At 42.0% G+C, this 17,734-nt stretch overlaps 1 protein-coding gene across 3 annotated transcripts in view; it reads right to left on the bottom strand.

Moving 5' to 3' along the window:
- Positions 1-3,861: 3,861 nt before the first annotated feature.
- The window catches only part of VPS45 (vacuolar protein sorting 45 homolog (S. cerevisiae)), a 45,440-nt gene continuing 31,567 nt past the window's right edge, over positions 3,862-17,734 (bottom strand). Inside the window, exon 15 of one of the 3 annotated variants that reach the window (XM_006755625.2) lies at positions 3,862-4,500. In XM_006755625.2, the coding sequence (XP_006755688.1) occupies positions 4,413-4,500 (88 nt within the window). In that variant the 3' untranslated portion in view covers positions 3,862-4,412. The other 2 variants (XM_015558705.1, XM_006755626.2) reach the window with 2 other exon arrangements.

Below are 17,734 nucleotides of genomic sequence, written 5' to 3'. Positions count from 1 at the left end.
GCCCGGCCCCCCCCCCGCGGTGCCATCCAGCGATCCAGCGGCCGCTGACGTTGCGAGTTCAAAATAAAGGGCGAATCGCGGAGCCCGAGCTGGTGCGCTCCCCCGCCTCCCTTTGTTTCTGACTCACTGAGGGGGGGGAAGACAGACCCGAACCCGCCGGGGACCCGGGGACCCGGGGACCGGACTCGGACTGAATGGAGAGCGAGAGGCGGGGCCGGGAAAGACAGACCCGCGGACCTGGCGTGGGAGACAGGGAGGAGGACGGAGCGGGGAATGGAGACCGAGAGGCGTGTGGAGACGGGGATCATCCAGATCTAGACCGTCTCCCTCCCAACCCCAAACAAAAACAGGCGCTCCAGCCGGGAGGGCGCGTCACCTGCCGCTGGCTCCGCACATCACACTCCCCGGGGGGTGGAGAGGCCCGGCAGGTCAGAGGACGGGGAAAAGTTTTATGCTCCATATCCGTGTGCAGGGGCCCGCGGTGGGAGAGTTAAGAGCAATCTACACTTTTCCCAGTTTACAAAGCTTCAGGCCTGATGTGAGCCTGGTATTCAGGCGAATGACCCTAAGTCTGTTCCGATCTCCAGGGCACACAGGGAAGTGAGAGTCAGAATGGCTGAACGATTTGCAGACACACTGTCAGTGCCGGGAGGAATATAATGGTCTCTCACGCGTAATCCGTGCGTCCGATGGCTTTCACTATACCCGGGCTCTCTCCCTGCTGCACCCACCTGGAAAAGTCCCATCCGGTCCCCAGGATGCCCTGCCAGGGAATCCCTCCTTCATCAGATTTGCCTCAGAGCCCACAGACCAACTTCTTAGTAACTTCATCGTTTTCCCAGAACATGGTTAATGCGATGAGGGAGCCGGGAAACCTAGGCTTGGGTACTGGTTCCATCACTGCTCTGTGGCCTTTGGGCAAGCTGCTTAATTTCTTTAGGCCTCAGTCCCTCCACATATTAAATAGTGAGGGATGAACTGTCATTTCCATCAACCAGGAAAGTCAGGACAATATATGAGATGACCTGTGAAAGTCCTTTGAACATATAAAGATTGCCCTCTAGGCTACTCATTGAATAACAATAACCTAACCAACACATTGCCTGGCATATGGCAGGCACACAATAACCACAAAAATGAATACCAATTCCTGGCACAGAGGGGGGGCGGTGGGGGGGGGAAAGAACCCTTTACCCAGACAGGTCTCACGATAAAAGTGCTGGCTGCCAAATTTGTGGTCTTGGCTTTTTCTGGTATCTGTCAAATGAAGGAAGGGGCTTCTCTCTTTTCCCAATACTCCCTTATCCTCTAGACCAATAATATCCCCCTTAACTGCTTTTCATTTACCGTACTAATTAATTCCTCTATATTAGACTGATATAGAAATTTATCCTTTCAAAGTGCTCTTATATGTTATTTCTTTAAATATTTAGTGCTACCTTGTGAGGCATATGGAACAAATAAGGACATGCAAATCAATCGACTTGCCCATGTTTACACAGCAAGTTACTGGCTAAATGGGTTAAAATCCAGCCTGTGTAGGTTTTGTGTACACACACACACACACACACCTCCTTCCTTCCCACCACCCTCTCCCCCTTCCCATCATCTCTTTCCCACCTTCTATTTTACAAAGTGACTTTAAAAGAATGGGAAAATCCAGGAGATCATCATAAATGAAGAAGCAACATACCCCAGTGATCTGGTGAGAAAATGAACCTGCATGATTGATCTTTGAAGGGCTTGGATATAAGGGGTTTGGAATTAGAGTTTGAATAGATTCTGGTTTATGGGGGGAACGTAATTCATGACTTGCCCTATCTTCTTATTTGCCCTCATTTTAGTCAACTAATATTTGAGTGCCTCCTATCTGTGAGGCCTGAGGGTCCTGGGATGCTGCATAAGACAGGAGCGGGAGCTTTGTGGAACATGAGCCAGAGAGAGGGACGGCCAAAATATCAACACCCTCTGAGTCATTTTCAGATTCCAGAACAGATGCATGTGGGCTGGAGATCCCTGCCTATCTGCTCCTTAAGACGTTACATAAATCTGCTCGCTCTCTCTCTCCCTCTTTCATTAACCTGCATTGCTGCCTCATTATTCTGCCCCTACCGTCCCTTACTCTGTGTCCCTTTGTCCTGTTACTCATCCCTCTTTCCATATTCCATACCCTTCTCTGAACCGTTCTTCAAGCTGACTTCTCTCTCACCAGGTAAACCTCATGGCACCTGAATTGGGATCTATGAATTGCGACTGTTTCCAAAGACCAAGTCTTAAGAGAGAAATCTCAGAGAAAGAATCTATGGGTTCCTTTACGCATATCCACAGCACCGTCTCCTCAGTGAGCTCAGCACAGCCACACACACAGACCACAAAAATAACTCAGCCAGTTTCTCTTCAGTGGAGATAAGATACTGGGAGGACAGGCGATGCGGTTACCTCCCTAACTGCAAAACCATGAATAAGACACAACTGCCAGTAGCTTTATTCTTCAATTGACTATTGTATAAGTAACTCCACATAAGGGAGGGAGAAGGGAGCTATCCGAGATAAGGACTTGTGAATTGCTGCCCGCAAGTTTACTGGACAGGAACTATTATAAAAACATTTGTTTAGATAAAACAAGTACCTTGGCTTTTGTAGGATACTAGTAAATGGGACATAGGGGTTTTGACTATGGAAGAGAACTCATTAAAAGCATATAGGACCTTATTGGGCCAGTGTGGCTCAGTGGTTGAGCGTCAGCCTATGAACCAGGAGATGACGGTTTGATTCCCGATTCCCCATCAGAGCACATGCCTCGGTTGCTGCCTCAATCCCCAGTAGGGGGTGGAGAGGAGGCAACCGACCAATGATTCTCTCTCATCATTGATGTTTCTATCTCCCTTCCTCTCTGAAATCAATAAAAAATATATTTTTAAAAAGCATGAAGAATTTTTTTTAAAGTATCTAAACTGCAACAACAACAAAACAATTTAGGTCTTAGCTCTTAGCTATAATATGGATTTTTTAAAAAGCCTAGGGCTTCACAGGACTGTAAGATAAAGAAACTGCTAATTGGTGCAGTGGGAGGGTTGTCAACCATTTTGTATGGTGGTTTTGTACCCCCAATTTTGAGAAAGAATCTATTGTATTTACTATTAATTTCATTCAGTGTTTAGATGCTCTAAGTGCTTTAAATGTATTACCTCATCTAATCCTTACAATTCTATGAGGAAGGTACTTTATTATTTATTTATTTATTTTTATTTTTCAAAAATATATTTTATTGATTTTTACAGAGAGGAAGGGAGAGAGATAACAGCTAGAAACATCGATGAGAGAGAAACATCAATCAGCTGTCTCCAGCATACCCCCTACCGGAATTGAACCCGGGACTCCTCAGTCCGCAGGTTGACGCTCCATCCACTGAGCCAAACCGGCCAGGGCAGGAAGGTACTTTATTACCCCTGTTTTATATATAAGGAAACTGAGCCACAGACTAAATGACATTCCCAAAGCCACATAACTGTGAATCAGAGTTGAGTGCTGGCTATCTATCTGATGCTTGGGGATGTTTATCAAATAAAGGACAGGAAAAAAATATCAAAGACTTACAGAGAACCAGGGAGGGGTTATGCTGTGGTATTTTTGCTGTGGTTTGAGGATGCCATAATTCCTGGCATTAACAGCATCACGTTCCATTGTTTTCAAGAGAAGTGAAATTGACCCCAGAATTTATTATTTGCGTTGACACACTTTAAATATGCTTTGTGGAGAGGCAGCACCTTCTCCATGTTTGGTGTAAAGCGAGCTCATGCCACATCTTATGATTCCCATACATAGTTATTACCCCCAAAGAAACAAAAACAAATCACTTTGTATCTTTTCACAAAATGGCTTTTTATTGCAGTCACACATGGTTTCTCAGTGCCACAGGAAATTGCAATGTAGGGACAATTTTTGGATGGCTCTCTACAAAAACATGATGAGTTTTCAGAAATGACTTGTGCAGGAATGTGGTTAATGAAAACTACAAGGGGTCAAGAGGAGAGAGAGTGTGCAGCGTGTACACCAAATGGGTACTTTTACAAACTCCTCCATGCTCTCACAACCCTTTTTGTCAAGTAAGACCCAACAAAATTCATCAGAAACAGAAGTGATTGTGCTATTAAATACAAGGAATACATTTATTTATTTGATAAAGAAACCATGAGAAAAGTGGGCTGGGAAGGGCTCAGGCTTCTTCGCAACTCGTCAGTGGGAGTCTTGGTGTCTGTGCCAACAGTTCGGGAACCAGCAGGCCACCTGGAGATGGGTTACAAGAACGAGCACAAAACCCAAGGCTCTTCTCCGACGCTCCTGGTCGACGGGAGAGCCTGCAGCCGGCACGCGGGGAGCTGCGCCACTCTCCTCGCCTCTCCACGGCCGGCTCACCTTCTGTTTGCTGACCTGGAGGCGACTTGAGAGCTCTCCCTGCTCCGGCTGTGCAGCCCGGAAGACAGAACTTCCTCTAGGAAACTGACCAGCGGGTTGGAGGTTACTCAAAGGAAGAAGGAAGGGAGCATCCCCCATGTCTGGTTCCATCTCCCACCGAGTGGCCCACGTCCGTCCATGCCCAACCTCATAGTTCCCGGAACATGTCAGGAGCTTTCGTACCTTGATGCTTTTGCTCTTATTATATCCCAGGTCCAAAAGGATAGACTATCCTCTGTCGGATGAAATCCTTATTATCCTTTAAGGCTGAGGAGCAAAAGTCACCATTTCTGTGAAACCTTCCCAAAGTCCTTCATGCGGAACTAACCGTGCCCATCGTGATGATCACTTGGCCCTCGTGCTCTGTTACCACTGTATTAATATGAACGAGGTCCTCTCCGTATTATTGATACAAAATACGTTGGGACTGTTGCTCCTTAGGGTGGAACTAAGACTGGCTCGGCTTGGGTCTCTAGGGCTTAACACAGCGGCTGGCACCTAGTCGGTACTCAATAAAGGTATGCTGAAGAAATGAGTTAAAATCGTTACCCATTGGCAAGAGAGCCTTTGTTATGATACGAGTTTTGGGGCAGTATTTTTAAGAGTGTTGGATTCACACTCAGGAGACAGATCTATAGCAGACAGAAGGTTGGAGGAATGACCAGGTATCTTATTATTATCATTGGTTTGTAGTCTTAAACCTGGAAGATTCTGACCTTAGAGGATTTAAATTCTAAACTTGTTTGCAAAAGGAAAACAATGGTGAAGCAGAGGGAAAGGAGTAGAAGCTAAATTTATTTATTTCTCTACTGAACGCAGGCACCATCTCTGGCCTGGCTTTTTGGCCAGTTGGACTAGAGACGCTTGGAGGTCAGAAAATGACTTTGAGTGAGAATGAAACAGACGTGCTGGGAAACACTGTAGGAGTTTATTAGGTGATCTCTGCTCCACTTCAGACTCTGTGCAAGTCTAAAGGAAAGGAGTAGCATTCCTGAAATTATACTTACAGATCCTCCTCTGTATCAACAAGACCCCACATTCTTGACTGCAGAGAAAACATAATTTATATTTTCTAAGCCTAATTTTGTTTCCTAGGGCCATTGGAGCTTTTTAAAAAGTATCTATTTGGGGACTTTGATGAGTCACTGCAGAATGCTTTAACAATTACAGGCGATGAGCATATTGCTTTCTGTACCCCAAATTTAGACTATGCTTAAAAACAACAACAAAAATGATTTTCTTTTCCAGGGTTGTTTTAAATCAGTCTCACTTAAAAAAGCAAACTCAAAAATCCCCTTTTCCTGTCCTGGCCAGTGTAGCTCAGTTGGTTGGAGCACCGTCTGTGCACCGAGGGGTTATGGGTTCAATTCTGGTCAGGGCACATAGCTGGGTTGCAGGTTTTATGTCTGGTCGAGGCACGTACAGGCGGCAATCAATATTTCTTTCTTTCTCTCCCCCTAACCCCGTACCCCCACCCTGTGTCTCTCTCTCCCCTTCTCCCTTCCTCTCTTTCTAAAATAAAAAAAAAATTCTAAAGAAAGTCCTTTCTCCTGTGGTACTGAAATCCAATTCAATTCCACTCAATTCAATTTAACAGGTGTGTCCTGAGCATCTGTTATGAAGGAGGCCCGGAGCTAAGGTGGACGAATGAGTACTGTGGTTGCTTCCGTGAAGGGGCTCTGAGTCAGAGACAGATTCACAACCACATCCAGTGTGAGGCCCGGCACAATCAGAGATGGCCCCAGAGCTCACCTGGGGGACCAATGCTATGGCTTGTCGTGGCTTGTGCCATCATCAAGGGTGCTTTCCCAACAAGATGGAAAGAAGGAAGGTGGGCAGACAAAAGCCCTGATTTTGAAAAGTCAACCTCAGAAAAAATCTCGAACCACACATGGAAAAACAAGTTTCAGTTTTAAGTCTTTGTAAGGGACTAGAGACTAACACTTATAGGAGTTTAAAATTTAATTACTAAAGTAATTGAGCTGAACAACGGTGTCCCTAAACAAAGCTATATATTATAACAAGACAAAATTACGTCTTATCTCTTCCTCCTTTCCCCCCCACCATATTCCACAGATAGAAATTACATGTGGCCGAAACCGGTTTGGCTCAGTGGATAGAGCGTCGGCCTGCGGACTGAGAGGTCCCAGGTTCAATTCCGGTCAAGGTCATGTTCCTGGGTTGCGGGCACATCCCCAGTAGGAGATGTGCAGGAGGCAGCTGATCGATATTTCTCTCTCATCGATGTTTCTAACTCTCTCTCTCTCCCTTCCTCTCTGTAAAAAATAAATAAAATATATAAAAAAAATAAAATAAAAGAGAAGGGCAAAGTCCCTTTAAAAAAAAAAAAAAGAAATTACATGTGAGTTTCTTATTATACCGAAGATACCAAAAGAATCAAAACTCAAATCTGAAGAGTGCTACAGTGAAGAAGAAGACAAAAAAAGAGTAGAATTTCTGAGAAGCAGGAAAATAGAAAAAGACTTTCAGGAAAACAATGAGAAGAAAAACTCAAGATATTTGCTTTAATGGAGTAATGAGGCTTCTAATTACAACCGAATACTTAGCTAGAGATACTGGAATATGGGAGTGGGTGAGTGAAGGAGAGGATAAAACTTTTCATAACTTAAATACTGAAAACTCTCAATTTCCACTCCTTCCAGTTTTCAGAGCCACTATGTTTCATATTTCTTTGTTTTTGCACATAACTATTCCCCTTGCCTAGAAGGCTGCTACATTCCTCTGACACTTTATTAGTGAAACTCTTGCATCTTTTATCTCTACACTAGAGGCCCGGTGCATGAAATTCATGCACAGGTAGGGTCCCTAGGCCTGGCTGGCAATCAGGGCTGATCTATAGAGCGACCGGCAGGGCGATCAGGGCCCCCGCTCGCACCTGCCTTGGCCGGGTGCTGCCTGCTCACCTGCTCCACCATCCCGCTGTGGTTCTGCTCTTGTTGGGGCCCATTGGAGCCGGCAGCACCTCCACTGCCACCTGCTGCCAGCACCACGGCGCTGACGCCCGCCACGTTCTGCGTCACCCCCTGGTGGTCAGCGCACATCTAACTCCTGATAGATTGAACTCCCACCAGTAGGGACAATTTGCATATTAGCCTTTTATTATATAGGATTACCATTCCCCTAAGGAATTCACTTGTCTACATGTCCATTTTTCAATTAAGCCTATGAGTTTTTCCAGGACACAAGCACTACATGGATACATTCTTTTTTTAAAAATTTAAAATAGTACACACAGAGATCAAGTCTTCCTTAATTCTTCTTCTCCCCATTTTTTCCCCAGAGATAACAATTTGATCAACAAATATTTATTAAGTGCCTACTATGTGCCAGACACTGTTTTAGAAGCTGAGAATATACTATTAAAGTAAAAAGAATTCTGCCTTCATGGAATTTATATCCCAATGGGGGAGGAGGGAAGATAAACAAAATTAATAAGTAAAATTATATATAATAAAATGATAATATGCAAGTAGACTGAACGGTGGAATAACCGGTCTCTATGATGTGCACTGACCATGAGGGAGTAGGTGCTCAATGCAGGAGCTGCCCCCTGGTGGTCAGTGCGCTCCTACAGGGGGAGCACCGCTCAGCCAGAAGCCAGGCTCATGGCTGGCGAGTGCAGCCACAGTGGTGGGAGCCTCTGCAGCAGTGCTAAGGACCCCTTGGGTGATGTCCAGATCAGGCCTAAGCTGGCAGGTGGACATAGCTTGAGGGGTCCCAGATTGCAAGAGGGCACAGGCCTGGCTAAAGGATGCCCCACCCCCCAGTGCACGAATGTTGTGCACTGAGCCTCTAGTACAGTGGTTCTCAATCTTCCTAATGCCATGACCCTTTAATACAGTTCCTCATGTTGTGGTGACCCCCAACCATAAAATTATTTTCGTTGCTACTTCATAACTGTAATTTTGCTACTGTTATGAATTGTAATGTAAATACCTGATATGCAGGATGTATTTTCTTGTTACAAATTGAAGATAATTAAAGCATAGTGATTAATCACAAAACAATATGTAATTATATATGTGTTTTCTGATGGTCTTAGGCAACCCCTGTGAAAGGGTCATTCGACCCCCAAAGGGGTCGCGACCCACAGGTTGAGAACCGCTGCTCTAGGGACGTCTTTATTTCCCCCCTTCTCCTTGGACTGGAGCTGGGTGAGATAGAGGCGGTGCTGCCCTAGAGAGCAACGGGGGCTGTGAACACCATTAATGGAGGGGTTTTAAAGATGGGGGAGAAACAGCATGTTTCTATCCTTGTGTGAATGATCAGATAGAGTGAGAAAAACTGGTTCAGGAGAGAGGAGCAGGTTTGGAGTCACATGTTGGAGTAGGTGCCCAGGGGAAGGGCTGGTTCTGCTGGAAGCGTTCATCCACTGTGACCCAACGGAAGGCAGAGGGCAGTAGCGGAAGGGGAGCTGGTGGAGCTCTCTTCTAATGGCTTCTCTTCACAGTTACTGCACATCCTGAGTGGTACCTCCTGGATCTGTGCACTCTCAGTATAAACTAGATGTTGAATTAAGGATCTGATGAATGAATACATGGATCAGATTTTTTTTTTTAAAGAGGTTAAGACCCCAGCTTAAGTGTCACCTAACTTTTCCTAAATAACTGACAGCAATTTTACCAGGAACAAGGGAGAAGGCTGGCATTCAACATCTATGTCTGAGAACACTCGGGGCGGCTTCGGTAGAGAGGTCATCCGGCTCCTCACTGGATTTCTACTTCACTTCCCATTATTTCTCAAGTACGCTGTACCATTTCCTCCCTCCTGTCCTTAACTTTGTTGTTTCCTCAGCCCTGACTGCTCTTTCTGCCTATGGAAATCCAACGTATTCTTTAAGGTCTAGCTCAAACGCTATCTCCTCTGTGTAGCATTTCCTGAATGCTCTGCCAGAATTAATAATTTCTATTTAGGACACATTTTATTTAACTTGCATATATTAACACTTCTCAAATTTTTGCACCTAAAAACCCCCTAACAACAGAAAGAGAGTGAATTTATTAGTCTGAGGGTGGAGTCCAAATTGGTTCACAGCTTACATCTTTCTTTGTGGTCTGTTATTTTGTTTTAAAAACTATTTTATTTTTCTATAAAGGAAGCTTTTAAATTTTGAGATAAACATATTTTAAGGTACTTATCAGTTAAATTATTTTATTCTGTCCCTGAAAATCTCTCCTACTAATTGGGGAGAATGGAGACTCCAAAAGATGTTATCATGTTCATTTTGTGCCTGGATTAAGATATAAAACAGTTCCTTGATTATAAACAATTTCACTGAGGTTCTTTTATCCTATGACACTTTCCTACAATGTAACTGCCTATTAGGAAATGTGGCTGCTCCATCCCAGTTCCCACCTTAGTACTGGTGCCTGAAAAAACAAAAAGTGAAGCAAAACAAAACAAACACAGCCTTCGGCCCTATTTCCTCTCCCACTGAGAACTGGGGACAGCAGCCAATAGGATTCTGCATGTACCCAGCACTGTGCATATAACATTCATTGGGTAGCATGTGAGCAGAAAAGCTTATCCTCATAGTCCACAGAGCAAAACAGTCATTCCTTGGTGTAAACCGCCTGTGCTACTGGTCACACAGATGTCTGAAAGGAGATTATTGTCTGAGAATAAAGAGCTACAGATGTACTTTCTCACCACTGAAACATCTGAGACCATGGCAATTTGTCAGAGCAACCGCAACTACAGGAATAGAATGGTAACCACCATAAAAAAAAAATTCAAGAAACAAAGCCCCCAATAACCTAACTGCAGAAAGCCTTGGATGCCAATGACTCTATGCAAGTCTATGAATTATAGAGGCACTGACTCTGGGGGCCTCAAAGGGGAAGTTATAAGTGAGCACAAGTGGAAACTGAGCTACTAAAAACTTTTCTCCTCACAGATCATGAACGTCACCTGCTATCTTCACAGCAAATCTCATCACTGCCCCAGTATATTCCCACTTAGGACACTAATATAACTCTGCTCCTGAATTCTGTGAAAGTGAAGTATGGGTGATGACACAGGTACTGATGACGAATATCCAATCTTTTGTACGTTACTGCCCCCGGATGTGATAATAATGGCAGCAGCAGCAGCAGCAGCAGCGAGTAGCCTTACTGAGTGCTTACCCTGTGCCAGATTCGTCTCCAAGCATTTTTTATATATTCCAAACATCACAATAGAAGCTATTATTGCCTCCATTTTACAGAAAATTGAGGCACAGGGAAATTTGCCTAAGCTCATACACGTGGGATTGAATGTTGAACTTTTTAATGTTCTTATTGCTCAACGTTGGACCTGCTCCTAGCGCCTGCTCTGTCGAGTCAGCCTCGAGGTTGGACCGAAAAGGGTTGAAAGACTGAAGCGTATCGAAAGGTGATTTATAAATAACATCCCATTCGAGCCCGGAGCTCTCATGATAACCCGAGTGGAAGAGCATAGGTCCTGACGGCTGCATCGCTCAGCAGGGGAAGGGAATACAGTTTTGGCAGAGGAACAGCAACCCAGGGCTGTGCTGAGGATAGTCAACTCGATACTTTACTATTTAATAATCTCAGTGGCATCACATTGTCGACTTAAAAATCTGTAGAACATTTTTTTGTGATCATAAAAAAACATAGGAATGTAGATAATATAGGAAATAAAAAAGTAAATGAGTCACTTCTGTATCACTACACAGCACTTTGGAGCTTCTCCTTCCATTTTTAACTTTGTTTAACCCAACAGAACCTGAAACAAAAATGCAAATGCTGAGTTGGGTCTTACAGACTAAAAGGCGTATCCTACAAACTTGTTAAGAGATGAGAACATTTTCCTAAAGTGCAACGTTCTGGCTGCAAGAAACAGAAACCTATTTAAACCAGCGTAAGTGAAAGAAAAAGGTATATTAGATGGAATGACGGTTGGGCTGGGGGCTGTCACTGAACTAAGGGAAGCAGGAGGTCAGTGCCTCACAGGGCCTGCAACCTGGAGCTGGAGGCTGCTTTGAAACCAGACAGTATCTGCCTCTTTGACTCTTTTTTCTTTGTTTCTGATTCTTACTTATTGGTCTCTTCTTTTAGTTTCACGCTGTTTATCTGGTGTGTGTTTTTTCTCTGCATTTGAGTTGAAGTAAACTTTTTAAACTCAACTTTTCCATACAAATTGATTTTTAAATGTATGGTTATTGTTAAGAATCAGGAGCAGCTGACCTCAGTGTTGGCAAGGGCATGGTGTGAAGGTAGAAACTGGTAAAAGTTTTCTGGCTAGCACACTGGTCATGTAGCATCTTCAAAGTGTTGCAGCAATTTCATCTCAACATTGCTAGTGGCGCGTGAAATCTGGGATCAGCCAAATTTTAGCTTGAATTCCAGTCATATTGCACTTCCTTGCTATATGACCTCAGGCAAATTACATAATTTCTCCATGTTCCAGTTTCTTCATTTGAAAATTGGGATCAAAACAATATCACCTCTTGGATCATGAAGTTTAAATGAGGTAATATATGTAACAAAGCCAGCAGACTGTCTGAAATACAGAATATGCTCAATTATTATTATCATCCCAAGTGAACTGGACAAGTGAACAACTGAACAATTGAACATATGTATAATGTATATGTAAATATATATAAATGATGTTTATTACAGCACTGTTTGTAAGAGAAAAATGATAAACAATGAATATCAAACAATATCTGTTTTGTCTCAAAATAGCTCTTGGAATACAGTAGGTACTCAATAAGTGTTTGTTGAGTGAACAACAAACTGAGGACTGGTTAAATAAATTGTGGCACAATCAGACAACAGAATACTATTCAGTTATTAAACATGACATATATAAGTATCTTCACTGAAAGCACATGAATAGAATATTCCCTTTGATTTAAGATATGTGTGTATACATTAATAGAAAAAGGTCTAAGAGGCTGTACATTCCTATGGTGGGATGACAGCATCTTGGATATTTTTATCATCTTTTTTGCTTAGCTGTATTTAATTTTTTCCCCTACAATGACTATGCATTGGTTTTGTAACAAGAACTATTTTTAATTAAAAACTGTATGTTCCAGTGCACAAATAAATTACAATAAGGGGGCATGTATATTTGAATGGGTTAAATTCAGTTTTTCAGAAGCACCTGATTATTTGTTTATATGCCCATTTTCCCATCAGACATTGATGCTTACAGATCTAGAAAACGTCTCCATCTCCCTAGCACCGTGCACTGAACCTTACATGGAATCACACTCAGTGAACGCTCGCCAGCGATGGGGGATGCGCTCATCACAGCTCTTGACATGGTGCCTAATACTTCGGTTACAGGAGGAAAGTCAACGCCCCCCAAATTTCTACAAAAATGGTGATGGTTCCAACAGTTTCAAGACTGATCCCGAAATGCCCATAAGTGAAGAAGAGTCTCCTCCGATTCCTCTTCCTTTGAAATGCAAATTCTGTCACAGGATCCCAATTTTTCTGTAAATAATTCAGAGATCCTACCAACTCGTGGTTACAGGAGAAGGTCCAAGTTTCTAATGTTACCTCTTTAGGTAGAAATCTATAAGTACCTGTTGATAATATCAATCAGCCCACTCCCAGCTTCAAATGTATTTAGAGAAATTCAAAATTCCAACTGTTTTCTAAGCCCTAAACTGTATTCTCTACAAAAACATTAATGTGACTGACTTTGTAGGAATTGCCTTATTGTAACACTTAGGTATTATCTCAGATAGTGATGAAACTAACAGCTGCCACTAGTTAATCAAGTTCATTTTTACTCAAAGAGCAACACTGTCTTTTTTTTTTAAAAATATATTTTATTGATTTTTTACAGAGAGGAAGGGAGAGAGATAGAGAGTCAGAAACATCGATGAGAGAGAGACATCGATCAGCTGCCTCCTGCACATCTCCTACTGGGGATGTGCCCGCAACCCAGGTACATGCCCTTTACCGGAATCAAACCCGGGACCTTTCAGTTCGCAGGCCGATGCTCTATCCACAGAGCCAAACCGGTTTCGGCAAGCAACACTGTCTTAAATCTCATTCTTAATTATCTTTGGGTGGCAAAAATCTTAAAACTAAATGATTCCTCCTTTTCGTACTATTTTTCTCCTGCTTTGATTTATAGTATTTCCCAGTAGCCAGGAAGCGTCACATACTGGCCACTTGGTAAGAAAATTTATAAGTAAGGAATTTCTAAAAAATTACAGCTAGATAAATTCTCCTAAAGTAGTATTTCAACTGAGGGATTAGGTCCCGGAGACTAGAAACAGACGGTCTGAGTTCAGTTTCAGCTCTACCACTTATTAGCTCTCTATCTTTGGACAAGGTACTTAACTTCTCTATACCTCAGTTTCCTCATCTGAAAAATTAGGTTGATGATAATAATAAAAATATTCACCTTGCTATGAGAATTAAACGAAATTGATTAGGTTAAAGAAGCACTACCCAATAGAAATGTAAAATAAGTCACATATGTGAGCTGCTAAGTAATTTAATAACCACATTAAAAAGGTAAAAATACATAAAATTAATTAAAAAATGTTTTTATTGATTTGAGAGAGAGAGAAAGAGAGAGGAAGGGAGAGGGAGAAAGTAGGAGAAGAAGAGAGAGGGAGGGAAGGAGGGAGACAGAGAAACATCGATCAGTTGCCTCCTACATTCACCTCAACCAGCTCAATCAGAGTATCAATCCACAACCTGGGCTTGTGCCCTGACCAGATTGAACTGGTGACCTTTCAGTGACTGGATGACGCTCAACCAATTGAGCTACACTGGCCAGGGCTGTAAAGTTAATTTTTAAAAAAATATATTTTATTGATTTTTTACAGAGAAGAAGAGAGAGGGATAGAGAGTTAGAAACATCGATGAGAGAGAAACATCGATCAGCTGCCTTCTGCACACTCCCCACTGGGTATGTGCCCACAACCAAGGTACATGCTCTTGACCTGAATTGAACCTGGGACTCTTGAGTCCACAGGTTGACGCTCTATCCACTGAGCCAAACTGGTAGGGCCGTAAAATTAATTTTAATAGTATATTTAATTTAACCCATTTACCCAAAACATTATCAACTTAAAAAATTATTAATTATATAATTTTACACTTGGTACTATAGTGTGACCGGAATCGAACCTGGGACCCTTCAGTCCGCAGGTCGACGCTCTATCCACTGAACCAAACCAGCTAGAGCTTAATTTTTATTTTTTTATGGATATATAATTCTTAGACAGTAAAATTTACCAACTTTAAGTATATCATTTGATGATTCTGATAAAAGTTTACAGTCATTTAACCACTTCCTCAATCACCTGAGCCAGGACTTCCTTAAAAATCAAGAAACTAACAAAACCTCAACAGCAGTAAGAGCCATGATGCCAGCCTATATCTTTGAATACATAGTGTCAAATTGCTTTCCAGAAGTTATACCAATTTATACATCTACTAGCAATGTCTGAGACTGCCTCACTGTACATTTTATCTTAAGGAAATAATCAGAGATGGGACAAGGGTTTATCAATATATAAAATGTTTTTTGCACCATTACTTAAAAAAACAAAAAATTGTAAATAATATGTGTCCAATAGGAATGGTTAAAGACATCCTTAAAATGAAATTATGTAGCCATTAAGATTATTTTAAATATATATTAATTACATGGGAAAATGTTCTCAATATAATTCAAAGTGAGAAAAACAAGTACAAAACTGTATAGACACTGAAATCCTAATTATGCCAAAAACATGAAACAAAACTCAGAAACCTTTAGGTAAAGAAAAAAACATTAGGAGGAAATATGCCAAAATAGTAACAGTGGTAAACTTTGAGTTGTGGTATTATGTGGTTTTAACTTTTATGTTGAATTTTTAAAATAAACTAAACATGAATTACTTGGGGGAAAGCCTCTTTTTCTTCATTTGCTTTTGCTACTTAGAGAGAAAATAACTGAAAAAATGGGACCATTAATGATTGTGCAGGTTTAGAGCTAATGAGTGTCTTACTGACTCCAGTAGTATTACAGAGAACCTACTGTGTATAGTCAGTATCACTGGCCTGACAGGAATCTGTTGTGAGAAGATTGCTGATCTGGAGTCACCTTCTGAATCTAGCAGGATCCACCCTCCTCCTTGTCAAAAGTCTTAAGAAGCACTGAACTGACAGCCCTGACGTCTGGCGCTCTCTCACCTACAGCTCAGGCGGGGCCCAGACCACGGCCGCGCTGTTGGCTGTTGGCTAATACAGTCACCTCGCCTCCCTTTTCTTCTCCACTTCCATCCTGGATTTCGAGAAGGCAGAGGGATTTCTTCTACTGGGAGAACAATTCCATCCACATGGATCTGTTTCTGGGCCTCTCAGCTCACACAGCTAACTTAACGTGTCAACTGCTGCCAGCAGGGACTAGAACTCTTTAATATTGATTAACTTGTGAAGTGATAGGTAAGCTAGCTCAAAACCCAAACCAGGATGCTCATTTATTTGCAAGGTAGGATCATGTGCATCAGAAACACAACTAGAGTAACTGCTCAGTCTACTGTAGGTGAATAAATAATGGGTACAGTTCATTTAAATATATCTAGGAACTTGCTTTTTAAAATTTTTTAATAATAATGCAGGTTCATTTTGAACATTTAAGAGAAATCATACTTCTCCCAATTCATATTAGCTGTGATAGCCAGTGTGATCTTGCTAAAATATGAGTAGACTGTCATGGTTCTTCTCCAAACTCTACAATACATACAAAAACTGTACACAAATGTTTATAGCAGCCTTAGTCCTAACAGCCAAAAGGTGGAAACAACTCAGAAGTCCATCACTGACAAATGGATAAAGAAAATATGGTGTATGCATACAATGAAATATCATTCAGCCATAAAAAGAAATGAAGTATTGATATAGGCTACAACATGGATGAACCATGAAAACATTTTACTAAGTTAAAGAGACACTCACAAAAGTCTCTATGTTATATGATTCCATTTATATGAAATGTCCCGAACAGAGAAACCTACAGAAGCAGAAAGTAGATTTGTGGTTGCTTAGGGCTGGGTGGGGGAGGTGATGAAAATGTTCCAAAATTGACTGTGGTGATGGTTGCATATATTTGTGAATATACTAAAAACCACTGAATTGTATACTTTAAAGGGATGAATTTTATCTCAACAAAGCTGTTTAAAAAGACCCACATCCTACAATGCCCTTTAACTCATAGTGAAGACTGGTCCTCACCAAGTCTATAGGGCTCTCCACGACCAGGCCCCGGTACTTCTGACCGCATCTCCCTCACCTTGTGCTCTGGCTCACTCCCCCCCAGACTCTCCAGTCTCCTTGGACACACTGCACGAACCTGCTTTGGGGCACGGCTCTGCTGTGCCTGGTACGCTCTTTCCCCCATGTGTTTGGCTTCCTCCTTCAAGTCTTTGCTCAAATCTTTTCTCAGGGAGGCCTTTCCCAACACCACACTGAGTAGTGTGAATCACTGCCACTGCCCCCATGCATTACCCGCGTCCCTTTACACTGCTCTGTTTCTTTCTCCCATGGTTTCATCACCTTCTGACTTGCTATCACATTTACTGATTTTTTAAGTTTATTGCTTATTTATGTCTCCCTTTGCATGAAAAGCTCTATCCACTGAGCCAGACCGGTTTCGGCAGGATCTTTATTTTAATCAGAGGTATCCTAATGCCTCAGTAAACATCTGAAGAATGCGTAAGATGTAAGCTTCATGAGGGTTAGGATCTTTATTTTAATCAGAGGTATCCTAATCCCTCAGTAAACATCTGAAGAATACGTAAATTGATTACTGACTTTAGCTATTCTGATTCATTCAATAAATATATATTTATTCATCTATTCTAGAACTCATAACTAGGCAATACGATTTGATTCTTCCACATAGATGCTGGTGAAAGTATTTGTGGTGCTACAGAATTCATGGCATATATGATTCCTAGAAATGGAAATCTAACTTTCCTCCTTAATTTAGGATAGATTAGGCCAGAATGACTAATGAGACAAACGAAAAAATCAGGGAGAGAAGCAATTCCTTAAGAAGTGCAAATACTGACACAGGAGACGATGCACACTGCAAACCTGCATGTACCCCAGAGAGAAATGGACGAAGTGCTGAGGGCAGACACTACTGAATCCATTACCAGATCCTTTTTCAGGGCACCTTTTCTGCCTTCAAAAAAGCATGAAAGATATGCCTTAATGTAGTCCCTATAATAAGTCCCTACCTTTTATTTCTTTGTATTATGTACAAAGGAGAAGGAAAAACAATAAAA

The sequence above is a fragment of the Myotis davidii genome, unplaced genomic scaffold (assembly GCF_000327345.1).
Source record: "Myotis davidii unplaced genomic scaffold, ASM32734v1 scaffold653, whole genome shotgun sequence".
In the NCBI taxonomy this organism is placed as follows: domain Eukaryota; kingdom Metazoa; phylum Chordata; class Mammalia; order Chiroptera; family Vespertilionidae; genus Myotis; species Myotis davidii.
Note: the sequence above shows the minus strand (reverse complement) of the source record. Positions and strands in the feature narration are given on the sequence as shown.